The following is an 18,057-nucleotide window of genomic DNA, read 5'->3' as shown; positions in this document are numbered from 1 at the left end:
GGCATGAGCCACTGCACCCGGCTACCTACACTGTACTTTTATTAAATGACACGGGAACACAGAGGAGCAGAGAGAAATTTCCAATTCCACATGGCTGGGATTTGTCATTTACTCACTGAGAGAGAGAACATACTTCCCCATGTTCTCCCATCATGTTCATTAACTACCTTGAGAAAACAGTTTCAAGCCGAGCTCGGTGGCTCTGCCTGTAATCCCGCGCCTTTGGGAGGCTGAGGTGAGTGGATTGCCTGAGCCCACGGGTTCGAGACCTGCCTGGACAGGCGAGACCTCATCTCTACAATAAAATCAAAAAATTAGCCGAGTGTAGTAGTGCATGCCTGTAATTCCGGCTACTAGGAAGGCTGAGGCAGGAGGATCACCAGAGTCCAGCAGGTTGAGGCTGCAGTGGCCGGGAGCGGCCACTGCACTCCAGTCTGGGAGACAGAGTGAGACTCCAACTAAAAAAAAAAAGAAAACAGCTTCAGAGACAAACTTGAAGGAATACTGATGTTCTCGGAGCAAAGGAAAAAACACAAAAGTTCCTCTTTTTTCAGCTCCTTTAACTTCTTGGCAACATCATAGTGACACTACCGAACAATATTTCCTTCAAAGGGGACCATTCTGAGTCAGAGACTCCCTCTGTCACCCAGGCTGGAGTGCAGTGGCACGCTCACGGCCACCACAGCCTCACCTGTTGGACTCAGGGCATCCTTCCGCCTCAGCCTTCCAAGTACCTGGAACTTCCGGTGTGCCACCACCATGCACAGCTAATTTTTTTTATTTATTATAGAGACGAGTTTTCGCCGTGTTGCCCAGGCTGGTCTCAAACCCCTGGGCTCAGCCAATCCTCTGGCCTCTGCCTCCCAAAGTGCTGGAATTCAGCCATGAGCCACCAGGCCCAGCACTGCTGAAGATATTTTAACACTGATGAACCTTCACTGGGCTTTCATTTGACTCATTAAAATAGTGCCGGGAAGAGATAGAAAAGCTGGCGCATGGTCCTGTAGATGAGATGGCCCTGGGGGTTTGAATAACAGTTGGAATACAGCTGCCAGGGCTGAAACCAAGCAAGCACAGATGTCACGCCAAAGTGGAAATGATGTCACATCATCCCTCGCTGCCAGATTCAAAATGCCAGTGGAGGGAAAGGATCAGTGAGGGGGTCTTTAAAATAAACTGGATCACTTTTTTTTTGAATCAGGGTCTCACTCTGTCACCTAGGCTACAGAGCAGTAGCATGATCACAGCTCACCACAGCCTCTGCCTCCTAGGCTCAGGCAATCCTTCTGCCTCAGCCTCCCAAGCAGCTGGGATTAAAGGCACACACCACCACGTTCACTACTTTGTAAAATTTTCTGTAGAGACGAGGTCTCTCTGTGTTGCCCAGGCTGATCTCAAGCTCGTGGGTTCAAGCAAGCCTCCCTCCTTGGCCTCCCAAAGTGCCGGGGTTACAGGCATGAGCCACTGCGCTCAGCCTAGATAACTATTTTAAATACTGATTCTGTATGTAACTAAAATTTTTGTGCTGAGGTCATGAACAACAGTCATCAAAATTTAAAGAGCTCAATCCAAAATCTTCCTGCTCAGCAAGATGAAAACAACACAATGTTCTGTTCTCAGAGACAGAAACGGCCACATCGAATTCAGTCTCTGGACACTAGACTATGTAATTCCAAGTGTCTGGAAAATGTCCTTTGGCAAGGTGGTAGTTTTTTTCTTTTTTCCTTCTTCAATAGTTGTTTTCCTTTTCGGAGTGCTATCTACCATGTTCTATGTTCTTAAGTGATAGGGTAGAGAAGCATGAAAAGTCCAGCCTGGCCAGCTTGGTTAGACCTCATCTCTACAACAAATCAAAAAATTAGCTGGGCGTGGTGGCACGCGCCTGTGGTTCCAGCTACTTGGAAGGCTGAGCCCAGCATGTCAAGGCTGCAGTGGCCGTGAGCGTACCACTGCCCTCCAGCCTGGGTGACAGAGTGAGACTCTTACTTAAACAAACAAGCAAACAAAAAAGTATGAAAAGCTCATGACATCACATCACAGCAGTCATTTTCCTTGGAAAGATAAACTGTTTCACATTTCACACATCACACACACACACACACACACACACACACACACACCCCAACTTACCAAATGCCCTTTTAGGTTCTATCAACTCCATGGTAAAGTGTTCCTCTTTTTTCAACTCCTTTAACTTCTTGGCAACATCATAGTGACGCCAGCCAACGATATTTTCTCCATTGATGGATTCAATATGGTCCCCTACACAGATTGTTTTAACTGAGTCAATGACACCGCCATCTTTAATTCTCTGAAAGAAAATGAATGATAGCAGTCTTTGAAAAACAGTGTAACATTATTTTTTATGTTATTGTTGTTTTGTGGGTTTTTTGAGTTGGAATAGCACTCTGTGGCCCAGGCTGGAATGCGGTGGCACACTCACGGCCACAACAGCTTCGACCTGCTGGGCTCAGGCGATCCTTCCGCCTTGGCCCCCTGAGTAGCTAGAACTAAATGCATGCACCATCACACCCAGCTAATTTTTTTTAACTTATTTATTGTAGAGACGAGGTCTCACCAAGTTACCCAGACTGGTCTCGAACCCCTGGGCTCAGGCAATCCTCTCGTCTCCATCTCCCCAAGTGCTGGGATGACAGGCATGAACCACCACACCCAGCCTTGTGTATGTATTTAAATGAGGAGACTGTAGGAACCAAGTGGAAGCTTAAAGTTGGTCTTCCTTAAATCTGCCTTACTTACGTCTACCACGCAGAGTCTCGGAATGAGATTCAGTATCCCCAAGATAGCACCAAGAATTTCTAAAAGAATTTTAGGGACAAGAGTTCCAGAAAATTGCATGAGTAACCACCCTGCAAAGGATGTACAAGTTCTTCCACAGAGCTGAGCAGTGGGCCAAGGTGAAGACTACGGTCTGCCTCAGTAGTCTCAAATCCTTCATGGAAATGGTAGGACAAAAATAGCAGAAGCTGCCGCTTTGTGGAGCTAAAGCAAGTGTGTCTCCACCCTTGCCAGGCAGATGCATAACACCTTCTGAATCAGCAGGGTGATTGATCACTGTGTCCAAGGGCCAAGAGAACACTGATCTGCCAGGTTCAGCCTATAATCCTGCGCCTTGGGAGGCTGAGGTGAGTGGATTGCCTGAGCCTGCGGTTTCAAGACCCGCTTGGGCAACTTGGCGAGACCTCATCTCCACAATAAATTTAAAAAATTAGCAGGGCGTGGTAGCGCGTGCCTGTAGTTCCAGCTACGTGGAAAGCTGAGGCGGAAGGATCACCGGAGCCCAGCAGGTCGAGGCTGCGGTGGCCGGGAGCGGCCACTGCACTCCAGTCTGGGCGGCGGAGTGAGACTCCAACTGAAAAAAACAAAAAACAAAACAAAAAAAAGAGAACACTGATCTCATGGACCACCAGACACCCCATAACGTCATCAGGGGGAAAAAAAAGCTGTAAAGGACTGACCTGGGAAGGGCTTTTAATTTGTAAATTATATTATTATATCCCAAAACCCACAATAAATTTCTTTTTTAAGAACATTGTTAGGCCCGGTGCAGTGGTTCAAGCCAGTAATCCTAGCACTTTGGGAGGCTGAGGCAAGAGGATTGCCTGAGCCCACAGGTTCGAGACCAGCCTGGGCAGCTTGGTGAGACCTCATCTCTACAATAAAAGTTACCCAGGCATGGTAGTGTGAACCTGTTGTTCCAACTACTTGGAAAGCCGAGGTGGAAGGATTGCCTGAACCTAGCAGGTCCAGGCTGCGTTGACTATGAGCATGACACTATACTCTGCAACAGAGAGAGACTCCAACTCAAAAAACAAAACAAAGAACATTGCTATATTCATTGTAATGACTGTTAACATGCTGTCTGCAAATGACACAATAATGTCAATTTAAATAATGTTCATCATTTATCATTACAAATAGACAATTGTAAAGCAAAGCAACCAGAAATTTCATAATCTACCTGACAATGTCCTTTTGGGTTTTGTTGTTGTCATTTTTGCATTGCAGTCTCACTCTGTCACCCAGGCTTGACCTATTGGGCTCAGGCAATCCTTCCACCTCAACCTTCCAAGGAGCTGGAATTACAGGCACACACTACCACACCGGCTAATTTTTTTTATTTATTGTAGAGACAAGGTCTCACCAAATTTCCCAGGCTGTTCTCCAACCCCTGAGATCAGGCTCAGAGTAACTGAGACTACAAGCGCACACAACCACATCCAGCTAATATTTTTATATTTTGTAGAGATGAGGCCTCACTGTGTTGCTCGGTCTGGTCTCCAGTTCATGGGCTCAGGCAATCTTCCCACCATGGTCTCTCAAAATGCTGGGATTACAGGTGTGAGCCACCACACCCAGCCTAATGTATTGCTTGATACACTCTGAAGCTATTTTTTCCTTTGATTAACTATACCACACAAATCTGTGTCCTACCATAAGACTTACTGTTATAATTTTATTAAAGGCACTGTATAAAAATTAAACAAACAACTTTAAAGACACACATGAATCTTACCAGTGAATCAGAGGTCAGAATAGCAGACCTTCGGGTCTAGGATTGTGTGGGTCTATGAGTAGCCATGGAGGTCACCAGACAGAGAAGAAAGGCAGGTGCCAGAAACCAGAGCTGGCAGCAGGACGAGAATCCAGGTGGCCAACAGAAAAGTCAAAGCATATGGAATATCAGAGGCAACAGATAAGGACCTGGGGTGGAGAGACAGGAAAGTCAATAGAAGAAACTTAGAGAAGAGGCCCAGAAGATGACCCAGGTCAGAAGCAAAGCTGGAGACAGTATCATACATATTATGGGTTACCTGAACCTCAACCTCCCAAGCTGGTAGAATAAGCAAGACAGCCGGGCTCGGTGGCTCAGCCTGTAATCCCGCGCCTTTGGGAGGCTGAGGTGAGTGGATTGCCTGAGCCCGCGGGTTCGAGACCCGCCTGGGCAGCAAAACCTCATCTCTACAATAAATCAAAAAATCAGCCGGGCGTGGTAGCGCATGCCTGTAATTCCGGCTACTTGGAAGGCCGAGGCGGAAGGATCGCCGGAGCCCAGCAGGTCGAGGCTGCGATGGCCGGGAGCGGCCACTGCACTCCAGTCTGGGTGACAGAGTGAGACTCCAACTCAAAAAAAAAAAAAAAAGAAAAGAAAAGAAAAGTATATGAAATTCAATGAACCATGTCTATAAGTAAGGTCTTACTGGGAAGCATTCGGACTCATTCACTAAGTACTGTCTGTGGCTGTTTTTCTTCTACCATGTGGAGGTGTGTAGTTGCAACAGAGACTGTTAGACCCACAAAGCACAAAATACTTACCATCTGACACTTCACAGAAAAGGTTTGCCAACTCCTGCCTTAACTGTACTAGAAGTTTATAGGTTTTGTTATAAGCACACTCTTCACTTACTGATTGAGCTGTTTATATACTTTTTGTCCTGAGAAATGATAAGACTTGGATACTAAAATCTTGAACATTTAAAGCCTCTTGTCTTTTACCTTGGAAAGTTTCATCTGAGAACCCATAGAATAACATTCATTTCTCTGTCATTGATCTCTCTCCCAATTATTTAATGATTCACTGTTGCTCTTATTACTAAAGCATTGACCATCGATTGTGAGGACTGTCAGACATTTTATATGCGTCCTTATATTTATACCCCAAATAACCCTAATAAAGTAGGTGCTAATATTCCCATTTGAAAGAAGACTCAGAAAGACTTAATGCCTCGCCCAAGGTCACACAACTGGTAAATAACTGCCTGCGCCAAACTGAAAACAGGCCTGTGGGGATTTTGTTTTGTTTTTTTGTTTTTGAGTTGGGTCTCACCCAGGCCGGAGTGCAGTGTGGCATGATCACAGCTCACAGTAACTTTGATCTCCTGGACTCAGGCAGTTATTCCACCTCAACATCCAGGGTAGCTGGGACTACAGGTGCACTCCAACACACCCGGCTGAGTTTTGATGTTTTTGTAGAGACGTGGTTTTGCTATGATGCCCAGGCTGATCTCAATCGCCTGGGCTCACGCAATCCTCCCACTTCAACCTCCCAAAGTGCGGAGATTACAGGCATGAGCCCCCACACCGCCGGGCCAGATCTGTGTGATTCTAAAGCCCACCTCCTGTGCTCCCTGACCAAGGAATCCTCACCCTCATCTGCATCCCTACTTAAACGTTCAACAACTGTTACCTCCAGTCACTGCTAAAAGCATAGTATTCCTTTTTTTCTGCTTATCATGGCAAAAGAAACACAGGAACAATAAATCAGAAATTAATAAACTGAATGGAATGATCTCTGAGGGTAGAGGGCACGGGATGGGAGATGAACTGGGGTGGAAGGGGAAGGAGGGGTGGCAAATCTCTGAATACATCTTTTCGCATGTTTTTGTTTTTCATTTTTCTTTTGAATTGGAGTCTCACTCTGTCACCCAGGCAGGAGTGCAGTGGCATGCTCACAGCCACGGCAGCCTCAACCTACTGGTATCAGGTGATCCTTCGGCCTCAGCCTTCCAAGTAGCTGGAACTATGGGCGTGGGCTACCACGCCCAGCTAATTTTTCGATTTATTGTAGAGAAGTTGCCCAGGCTAGTCTCAAACACCTGGACTCAGGCAATTCACTCACCTCGGCCTCCCAAAGTGCTGGATGACAGTCTTGAGCCACCATGCCTGGCTTTCATGTTTTTGATGTTTTGAATCATGTGAAGATTTTACATATTCAGAAAATAAAATTAGATCAACAAAGCTGACAGGAAAACACCAACAGAAGCAAATGGACTGGACAGGATTTTGGTTGAATAATGATCCCCCAGGGTGGCGGCAGCAGCGAACCATTCCAAGTGACTGCAGAACACAGTGCTTGGAGTCTATACATGAGGAAAGGACCCAAAGTAACCAGAATTATCTTTTGGAGGGTGGGCCCTTGTAGTCCAGGCTTCCCCCACTGGGTAAAGTGTTCTAGGAACCCATCAGCATCCGTGTACCAGCTAGTGTTGTTGCATTCGGCTTCAGTGAATTTTTTTTGGAGATTCTTTTTTTCTTTTTTGTTTTTTTTTGAGTTGGAGTCTCACTCTGTCGCCCAGACTGGAGTGCAGTGGTCGCTCCCAGCCAATGCAGCCTCAACCTGCTGGGCTCCAGCGATCCTCTGCCTCAACCTTCCAAGGAGCTGGAACTACAGGTGCGCACTACCATGCCCGGCTAATTTTTTTTTGATTTATTGTAGAGATGAGGTCTCACCGAGTTGCCCAGGCGGGTCTCGAACCCGCGGGCTCAGGCCATCCACTCACCTCAGCCTCCCAAAGCGAGGGATTACAGGCTGAGCCACCAAGCCCGGCTTGGAGATTCTTTCAGTGCATTTACCCATTTCATGATGGGTGATTTACAAGGACACCTGCTCACACCACACTGAGTGTTCAGCAGTTTTTTTGCCAAAAACGGCATGACCCCCCATGCCTACCTTCCCTATTCACCTGATCTCAACTCAAGAGACTTTCTGTTTCCCAGGATGAAAAAAGTCCTCAAAGGGAATGTTTTGCAGCTAAGAAGAGGTGGAACCAAAAACTGGCAGAAGCACTAAAAAGCATCAAAACTGATGAGTTCAAAAACTGTCTGAGTCGCGGAAAAAGCATCTTGATAGTTGTATTGCATCCAGCAGATAGTACTTTGAAGGTGATTGAAGTTTAAACATGTAAGAATAGCTGGGTGCAGTGGCTCATGCATATAATCCCAGCACTTTGGGAGGCTGAGATAAGTGGATTGCCTAAACTCATTGGTTCGAGACCAGCCCTGGCAACTTGGTGGGACCTCATCTCTACAATAAATCAAAAAAATTGGCTGGGTGTGGTGACACATGCCTGTAATTCCATTTACTTGGAAGGCTGAGGTGGAAGGATCGTCTGAACCCAGTAGGTCGAGGCTGCAGTGGCTGAGTGTGCGACTGCACTCTAGCCTGGGCGACAGAATGAGACTCTGACTCAAAAAAAATTAAAAATTAAAGCTGGGCTCGGTGGCTCAGCCCTGTAAACCCGTGCCTTTGGGAGGCTGAGGTGAGTGGATTGCCTGAGCCCGCGGGTTCGAGACCCGCCTGGGCAACTTGGCAAGATCTCATCTCTACAATAAATCAAAAAATTAGCCGGGTGTGGTAGCGCACGACTGTAGTTCCAGCTACCTGGAAGGCTGAGGCGGAAGGATCGCCAGAGCCCAGCAGGTCGAGGCTGCGGTGGCCGGGGACAGCCACTGCACTCCAGTCTGGGCAACGGAGTGAGACTCCAACTCAAAAACAAACAAACAAACAAACAAACAAACAAAAAGAAATATATAAGGAATGATGGAATTGGGGAAAAAATCACTTTCCAACCACTGTAGGAAAAATTAATTCAGGCAAGACTCATCAACAGATGTTAAACCTGTAATGTGTGAGTAAGAAAATGGAATATTTTCATAATATCAACGTATCTCTCCACAATTACTTATTAAATTACAAAGGAAAATATAGTAGCTTTGCAGTGAGAAGGGCTGGTGGACACTACATAAGATAGGTAATAAGAGTTAGCATCAGCCAGGTGCCGTTGCTCACACCTGTAATCCTAGTACTTTGGGAGGTGGAGGCAAGAGAATTACCTGAGTCTAGGGGCTCAAGACCAGCCTGGTCAACTTGGCGAGACCGCATCTCTACAATAAATCAAAAAATTAGCTGGGTGTGGTGGCGTACAACTGTGGTCCCAGTTACTTGGAAGGCTGAGGCAGAAGGATCACCTGCAGGTCAGCAGGTCGAGACTGTGGTGGCCGTGAGCGTCTGCACTCCAGCCACAGTGACAGAGTGAGACTCCAACTCAAAACAAACAAAAAAAAGTTAACATCAAATAGTAAGACAAACCAAACCAGCACCACCCACTTCCTGCTGCAGCAACATGTATGTAATTTTCTTGCCAAAAATGCACAACTTATTTTTCAGTCTGAGGAAATATCAGAAAAATCCAAATTAAGGGTCAGCTATAAAAGACTGAGGAACTATTCTAGATTAAAGACAACTAAAAAAGCTGGGCATGGTGGCTCATGCCTGTAATCCCAGAACTTTGGGAGGTGGAGGCCAGAGGATTGCCTGAACCCAGGAGTTTCAGAACAGCCTGGGCAACATGGCAAGACCTTGTCTCTACAATAAATTTTTTTTTTTTGAGTTGGAGTCTCACTCTGTTGCCCAGACTGGAGTGCAGTGGCCACTCCTGGCTACCGCAGCCTCAACCTGCTGGGCTCTGGTGATCCTTCCGCCTCAGCCTTCCGAGTAGCCAGAATTACAGGCATGCGCTACCACGCCCGGCTGATTTTTTTATTTATTGTAGAGATGAGGTCTCGCTGCCCAGGCAGGTCTCGAACCCGCGGGCTCAGACAATCCACTCACCTCAGCCTCTCAAAGGCACGGGATTACAGGCTGAGCCACTGAGCCTGGCTCTACAAGAAATTTTTTAAATCCCCTGGGTGCAGTGGCTCACACCTGTAATTCAAGCACTTTGGGAGGCAGAGGTGAGAGAATTGCCTGAGCCCAGGAGTCAAGACCAGTTCAGGAAATATGGCAAGATCTTGTCTCTAAAATAAATTTTTACAAATTAGCCGAGTGTGGTGGTGTGTGCCTATGGTTCCAGCTACTGGGAAGGCTGAGGCAGAAGGATTGCCTGAGCCCAGCAAGTCAAGTCTGCGGCAGCCATGATAGTGCCACTACGCTGCAGCCTGGGTGACAGAGTGAGACTCTGACTCAAAGAAAAAAAGACATGACAATAAATAAAATGTATGCTCCTAGATTGAGCCCATACAGGGAAAATAATGAACACTACTAGGACAACTGATAAACCTGCAATATGGACAATAGATTAGTTTTTTTGTTGTTTATTTTTTTTATTTTTAGAGACGAGGTCTTTCTGTGTTGCCCAGCTGGTCTCAAACTCCTAGGCTTAGGCAATCCTGCCTCAGCCTCCCAAAGTGCTGGGATTACAAGCGTGAGCCACTGTACCTGGCCTGTTGTTGGTTTTTTTAATTGATTAATTTAAAAGTATTATATCAAGCCGGGCTCGGTGGCTCAACCTGTAATCCCAGCACTTTGGGAGGCTGAGGTGAGTGGATTGCCTGAGCCCGCGGGTTCGAGATCCACCTGGGCAACTTGGTGAGACCTCATCTCTACAATAAATCAAAAAATCAGCCGGGCGTGGTAGCACGCACCTGTAGTTCCAGATACTCAGAAGGCTGAGGCGGAAGGATCGCCGGAGCTCAGCAGGTCGAGGCTGCGGTGACTGGGAGCGGCCACTGCACTCCAGTCTGGGTGACAGAGTGAGACTCCAACTCAAACAAACAAACAAAAATAAAAGTATTATATCAATATTAGATTCTCTGAATTTCTTTTTTTTTTTATTGTAGAGATGAGGTCTCACCAAGCTGCCCAGGCTGGTCTCAAACCCGTGGGCTCAGGCAATCTGCTCACCTCGATCTCCCAAATGGCTGAGATTACAGACTGAGTCACCGAGCCCGGCCATATTCTCTGAATTTCATAAATGTACTGCAGTTATATATGAGTCCATCCTTGCTCTAAGTAATTATACTCTGAAGTATTAGCATTAAGAGTGTGGGTGGGTGTTTGAGAGAGAATAAAAAAGCAAATGTGGTAAAAGGTAAAAATTGGAGATTTAGTAAATTATGTGCAGGAGTTATTTGTATTATTATTGAAATCGTTCCATAACTTTGAAGTTATCTCTATCCCCAATTATCTTTTTTTTTTTTAATCACAGTCTCACTCTATTGCTCAGGCTGAAATGCAACAGCACAATCATAGCTCACTGCAGTCTTCTTGACCTGTTGAGTTCAGATGATCCTCCTGCCTCAGTCTCCCAGGTAGCTGGGACTATGGGCGGGCACCACCATGCCCAGCTAATTTTATAATTTTTTGTAGAGATGAAATCTTGCTTTGTTGCCCATGCTGGTCTCGAACTCCTGGACTGAAGTAGTCCTCCTGCCTTGGTCTCCCAAAGTGCTGGGATTACAAACATGAGCAACTGTACCTGGCTTTCATCACCAATTTTTTTTTCTTTCTTTTTGAGTAAGAGTCTCAGTCTGTCACCCAGGCCGGAGTGCTCACAGCCACTGCAGCCTTGACCGGCTGGGCTCAGCTGATCTTCCCCAGCCTTCCAAGTAGCTCAAATGATAGGCACACACCACCACATCCAGCTCATTTTTTTTACTTATTGCAGAGACCAGGCCTCGCCAAGTTACCCAGGCTAGTCTCGAACCTCTGAGCTCAGGCAATCCTCTCGCCTCCACCTCCCAAAGTGCAGGATGACAGGCGTGACCCACTGTGCCCGGCTTTTTAAAAAATTTCACCAACCATGTACACAGTCTGACACATCTGCCTCTTGTAAGCTGAACTCTATGTCGTTAGCAGGTGAGATCACGCTCCACTTTCTCTTTGCTGCCACATGGTAGGTCTCCTCCAGGCTAGTGACTCATCCTCTGAGGCAGGTACATGTTTGACAAAGCATTCAAGAAATAGAAGCACTACTCTGAAGGTCAGAGGCTGAGTGCTAAAAAACCCACGCACGTTTGCGAGACTCCCCAGCCCGTCCCCCTGCATGGGCCCCCTGTCCTGAGCTTTCCTTGGATAATCCCACATGACTCTCCCAAGTCACAGATTTTCCATTTGGTCACCACTCAACCTTCAGCACAGTCCTATCTTTTACAGAGCTAAAAATAGCCATTCTACCAAGTGGGAAGTTAAGGACCCATTTACAGTTCAGAAGATAATTTCCCCAGGACGGCTTCTTTAATCATGACACTGCATCAGCACTGATCTGGACAGAATAAAGGCACAAATTACACTCTGTGGCATGAAGCCTATCATGAATGTGTGACCCGGTGAGCAGGCGTGCCAGCTGTGAGGTCAGATCTCTTGGATTCAAATCCTCAATGTGTCCAGTTGCGTAACTTTGGGCAAGCCGCTTAACCTTCCTGACCCGGTTGCTGCATCTGTAGTGCAGGTGCTAGTAGCGAACGTCACAGGCATTCTGTTGAGCAAAAGAAGCCAGGGTGGCACCTGCAGTGTCCATCTGAAGTTCAAGAGCAAGAAAAGGGTAACAGAAATCAGAAGAATGGCTATTTTGCCACAGAAAAGTACAGACTGGGAAGGAAGGGCACATAGGAGCCTTCCGGGAGGCAAAAATGCCACTTCCAGCCGGGCACGGTGGCTCATGCCTGTCATCCCAGCACTTTGAGAGGCGGACGTGAGAGGCTTGCCCGAGTTCAGGGGTTCGAGACCAGCCTGAGCAACCTGGTGAGACCTCATCTCTACAATAAATCATACCAAAAAAATTAGCCGGCCATGATGGCACATGCTTGTAGTTCCAGCTCCTTGGAAGGCTGAAGCGGAAGGATCGCCTGAGCCCAGCAGGTCGAGGCAGCAGTGGCCGTGAGCAGCGTGCCACTGCACTCCAGCCTGGGTGACAGAGTAAGACTCTGACTCAAAAAAAGAAAGAAAAGAAAAAGAAAGAAAGAAAGGAGAGACTCTGACTCAAAAAAAAAAAGAAAGAAAGAAATGAGAGACTGACTCAAAAAAAAAAGAAGGAAAGAAATGAGAGACTGACAAAAAAAAAAGAAAGAAAGAAATGAGAGACTGACTCAAAAAAACAGAAAGAAAGAAATGCCACTTCCTCTGATCTGGGTGGTGGTGACATAGTGAGTATGTCAACATTCATCAAGCTACACACTAAAAATGTGCTACACCTCAACAAAAAAGTGAATAAAAAACATACCAACAAAATAACAAAATAGAATGGTGAGGATTACATGAGAACATGTATACAAAGTCCTTAGTTCATAGGAAGCATCAATATCAGTTGGCTGTTATTATTATAACTACATGCTACAATAGAACTGCCTTTCTTTTTTTTTTTTGAGTTGGAGTCTCACTCTGCCACTCAGATGGGAGTGCAGCGGTCGCTCTCGGCCACCGCAGCCTCAACCCGCTGGGCTCGGGCAATCCTTCCGCCTCAGCCTTCCAAGTAGCTGGGAACTACAGGCGCGCACTACACACGCCCAGTTCATTTTGATTTATTGTAGAGATCAGGTCTCGCCAAGTTGCCCAGGCGGGTCTCAAACCCACGGGGTCAGGCAATCCACTCACCTCAGCCTCCCAAAGTGCTGGGATTACAGGCTGAGCCACCGAGCCTAGTCTTTTTAAATTTTTTTTTTATTTTTATTTTTAATGAGTTGGAGTCTCACTCTGTGCCCAGGCTAGAGTGCAATGGCAAGCTCACAACCACCACAGTCTTGACCTGCTGGGCTCAGGGGATCCTTCCGCCTCAGCCTTTCAAGTAGCTGGAAACACAGGCATGTGTCACCACACCCAGCTAATTTTTCAATTTATTCTAGAGACAAGGTCTCTCCATGTTGCTTAGGCAGGTCTCAAACCCCTGAGCTCAGATAATCCTCTCGCCTCCGCCTACCAGAGTGCTGGGATTACAGGCGTGAGCCACTGTGCCCGGCTATATGAGAGCATTTTGAAAGAAACAAATAGGGTTGTCAAAGTGCGTGCAGTTGGAAATAACACGAATTCAATGGAAATCAGTCTGAAAGTCATCAGACGTGAGAGCTACAGACCTAGAAAAGCTTTCACGTGAACAACAAGTAAGCACCCGGGCCAGACTGTCCTTGCAGTTAGAGACCTAAATTCTGGAGGAAGTCTAAGGGAAGAAAATCGAGAAAGTGGTAAACAACAACAACAAAATGATGCCTTTGATCGTGTTTCTAAGTGAAAGTGAAACATCACCCACCTATTCATTCCCACGGAGCCAGCTCTCACTCTAAACACCATTTCTAACTTTCTTTGACTGGGTGGATTTTTTTATTGTCGCCCCCAATTAGGTCACACAGCTATTTTTTACAGCTTACCTTTATAAAGGCGTAGCCAACACCATTGTCTGTAATAGCAAGGCCAAGTGAGTCTTCGGATTTACACACCCTCACTTCTTTTTTTGTTCCTTTCACGTGGGCAAATATGAAATCATCCAGGCCTATCTGCCCTCCCAAGAGTTTTTCCATGTCAACCTTTGGTGTGTTTAAAGTACAATATAAGATCTGTAAAGAAAAAGAAATGTTTTAGATCCGTTTCCATCAGGAATACATTCTGGTCACTAATTTATCCATACATGTTTATTGAGTGAAAGAGTCCTCGAGACATGACAAAAGGTTATATCTTTTTTTTTTGAGTTGGAGTCTTGCTCTGTCACCCAAACTGGAGTGCAGTGGCCGCTCCCGGCCACCGCAGCCTCGACCTGCTGGGCTCCGGCGATCCTTCCGCCTCAGCCTTCCCAGTAGCTAGAATTACAGGTATGCGCTACCACGCCCGGCTGATTTTTTGATTTATTGTAGAGATGAGGTCTCGCTGCCCAGGCAGGTCTTGAACCCACGGGCTCAGGCAATCCACTCACCTCAGCCTTCCAAAGTGCTGGGATGACAGGCTGAGCCACCGAGCCCGGTTAAAAGGTTACATCTTACAATATGTTTTTAATGTGGACTTGATAGAACCTAGGGCACATTTTCAGACGGTAGCATGAGGTGGCATGTACTAAGCATGTCCCAGGATGGGCTCTGTGCTAAGCAACTTACAGCCATTTCCTCAAGTAACCCTGACAGTAACTTTATAAAGCACATCGTTATCTCCATGTTGCAAATGAGGAAATTGAGGCTTATCAAGAACAAGTAACTCATGTTGCAAATGAGGAAATTGAGGCTTATCAAGAACAAGTAACTCATCTAAGGTCACACAGCCAGAACTTGCACTCACATCTCACCGACTTCCGAATAGCTTAAGCCATGTGACCTGACACTTATGGTGCTGAAATTCCTGGTCATACTCAACACAGGTAACAAAGCCAGATTAGAGTAGAACAGTACATTAGTAGAGTTTGCCATAAGGGAGACAGCAGGTAGGACAGCCCTAAGGTATCTGCATGCACTGAGGTAGTTCCCTGAGGTGTTTTCCCAGCCGAGTTGACCTTCTTTTGGGTTAGGGTGAGAGTAAAGATTCCCATCACGCACTGGGGATTCCGCCATGCAAATTAGGGAGTTCTGATTGGCTGACGTTCGACTTTGATCATTGACCAGTTCAAGGGGAACACAAGTGGCTTTTCTATGACGTGGCTTCCACAGTATTTCTAAAGCTCGGCAGGATACAGACACTGCACGGTGTATACACTACAATGAAAATATAAGCGAGCCTATATTTGAAAACTGGTAAATGTATATTTTTAAATATGGAAATTTTTATTTATCTTGCTTTATTGCATTGCTTGAAAAAAAGCAATTTAGTGAGGTGTTAAAATAAATACGAGACTTCATCGCTACAATAAATCAAAAAATCAGGCGGGCGTGGTAGCGCATGCCTGTAATTCCGGCTACTCGGAAGGCTGAGGCGGAAGGATCGCCGGAGCCCAGCAGGTCGAGGCTGCGGTGGCCGGGAACGGCCACTGCACTCCAGTCTGGGCGACAGAGTGAGACTCCAGCTCAAAAAATAAAATAAATAAATAAATAAATAAATACGATTTAGAGCTTAAATGGGCCTTAAGGACTAATTAATTCAATCCCTTAATTTTTTTTTTTTTTAAGGGAACTGTAAGTCTGGAGAGGTTAAAACAATTTGCCCAAATTCACATGATGGTAGAAAGAAAACAAAAAAGAAATGGAACAACGGAAAGTTGTATGGAGAGTTTAAAGAGATTTTTACACCTACCAAGTGTTTCTGTGACCTTATTTTCCTTCCAAAAAATATGACTCATTGTACTACAATTTGCAGCGCTACTCTCAAATTCATCAACCATAATCTGGGTAATTTGTGGGGCTCAAATTATGAGACGGAAGGTTGAAAACATGTCACTGGCTGAGCACAGTGGCTCACACCTGTAATCTCAGCATTTGAGGTGGAGGCGAGAGGACTGCCTGAGCCCAGGGGCTCAGACCAGCCTGGACAACATGGCGAGACCTCATCTCTACAATAAATCAAAAAATTAGCCAGGTGGGGTGGCGCATGCCTGGGGTTCCAGCTACTTTGAAGGCTGAGGCAGAAGGATCACCTGATCCCAGTAGGTCAAGGCTGCAGTGGCTGTGAGTATGTCACAGCCCTCTAGCCTAGGTGACAGTGACACACCTACACATACACACACACAAAAAACATGTCACTGGTTTAAAAAAATAAGCTCAACAAACACGTATCAAGGGCCTTCTAGGCACCAAAGCAAAGAAGTGCATTTTAATATGACTGTTTTATGACAAACTGGATACATAAAATTCCTCTTCACGTTTTTAAATTATCAGGTAATGCTCACCACGGATTCTGCCAGCCCTCCTTCCACCCCAGGCCCTCCTCCAAGCCTCACTCTCAACCTGCTCCCCGGATCCCTGAGTCTCACACCATCCCGAATGCCCACCGAAACCTGGAGTCTTCACATCCATCACCCCGGGGTGCAATCACCACGGACGGAATGGCCTTTCAGGCGCCATGCCAACATGTGTCCGGAGCAGAAAGCTTCAGAAAGCTCCCAGCTGGGCATGGTGGCTCACGCCTGTAATCCCAGCACTTTGGGAGGCTGAGGCGAGAGGATTGCCTGAGGTCAGGGATTTGAGACCAGCCTGGGCAATTTGGCAAGACCTCGTCTCTACAATAAATCACAAAAACTAGCTGGGTGTGGTGGCACGCACCTGTAGTTCCAGCTGCTTGGAAGGCTGAGGTGGAAGGATCACCTGAACCCAGCAGGTCGAGGCTATAGTGGCCGTGAGTGTGCCACTGCACTCCAGCCTGGGTGACAGAGTGAGACTCTGACTCAAAAAGAAAGCAAGCAAGCAAGCTCCCCCTGCTATACAGTTAAAGGTTCAGAGTCGGCGGCCAGAGGTGCGTGAAAGGAGCCGGTGACCAGGACAAGAGAAAGGCCACCTACTGTCCCTCCCTGGCCTCTCTTCATCACCCTCATTGGTGAGCCTTAAATTTAACCCTTTGTGTTCCTGGCAAGGAGGTGGGGCATCAGCGAAGCCAAGAATGGCGCCTATTTCTGATTCTAATTATGAAATAAAAGGCATAATTAGTTCGCTGGCAAAAACCATAATGAAGCCGAGCTCGGTGGCTCAGCCTGTAATCCCACGCCTTGGGAGGCTGAGGTGAGTGGATTGCCTGAGCCTACGGGTTTGAGACCCGCCTGGGCAACTGGGTGAGACCTCATCTCTACATTAAATCAAAAAACTAGCCGGGCGTGGTAGCACATGCCTGTAATTCCAGCTATTTGGAAGGCTGAGGCAGAAGGATCGCCGGAACCCAGCAGGTCGAGGCTGCGGTGGCCAGGACCGGCCAATGCACTCCAGTCTGGGCGACAGAGTGAGACTCCAACTCAAAAAAAAACAAAAAACCATAATGAATGGGTAGTGGGGAGAGGACCGTGTACAGAAAACGGCTTTACTGACTTCCTTTCTCAAAATGATAGAAAGTGGGTAAAAGAAATAACAGTTTGCTCCTTGTTTTTTTGCTTTTTCCCTGTGAATCTGTCAATGGTATTCATACTGGATCACCAACAGCAAGAATTTTTTAACTTATTACTGGTTTTTTTTCACTAATATTTTATAGAGACAAGGTCTTACTGTGTTTGTTGCCCAGGGTGGTCTCGAACTGGCCTGAAGTGATTCTCTCGGCTTGACCTCCCAAAGTGCTGGGATTACGGCGTGAGCCACTGTGCCCAGCCCCGACGCCATTAATATTAAAGCAACTTATCAATTAGGTAGGAAATAAAACACTAAAACATAATGATGGTATAACAGGATAGAAGGGGAAAACACCCAAAAAGGAAATCTCATACAAACCAAACTTCTAATTACTAAGCCCCAGCTTCCTTTCTTTCAGTTTTTCACAGGCTTCGCTACAGGGCAAGTACTAGATTTTCTTGTAGGTAGGACTCTTTTCCATAGAGTCATCTCCCCTGCAGGATAATATTCCATTCCAGACAGCCCAGAGGCGGCAGGTAAGGCTTT

The 18,057-nt window shown here is 46.4% G+C and overlaps 1 protein-coding gene across 1 annotated transcript in view; it reads right to left on the bottom strand.

Moving 5' to 3' along the window:
• The window catches only part of GIPC2 (GIPC PDZ domain containing family member 2), a 97,729-nt gene that overhangs the window by 43,638 nt on the left and 36,034 nt on the right, over window positions 1-18,057 (bottom strand). The window contains exons 2-3 of the mRNA XM_008067816.2: window positions 13,939-14,137; window positions 2,131-2,311 (exon numbers count right to left, since the gene is read on the bottom strand). Coding sequence (XP_008066007.2) covers window positions 2,131-2,311; window positions 13,939-14,137 — 380 coding nt within the window. The remainder of the gene's footprint in view (window positions 1-2,130; window positions 2,312-13,938; window positions 14,138-18,057) is intronic.

The sequence above is a fragment of the Carlito syrichta genome, unplaced genomic scaffold (genome assembly GCF_000164805.1).
Source record: "Carlito syrichta isolate Samal-C Ts95f unplaced genomic scaffold, Tarsius_syrichta-2.0.1 Scaffold309778, whole genome shotgun sequence".
Taxonomy (NCBI): Eukaryota; Metazoa; Chordata; class Mammalia; order Primates; family Tarsiidae; genus Carlito; species Carlito syrichta.
The sequence above is the reverse complement of the archived record's forward strand: the minus strand, read 5'-3'. Positions and strand labels throughout refer to the sequence as shown.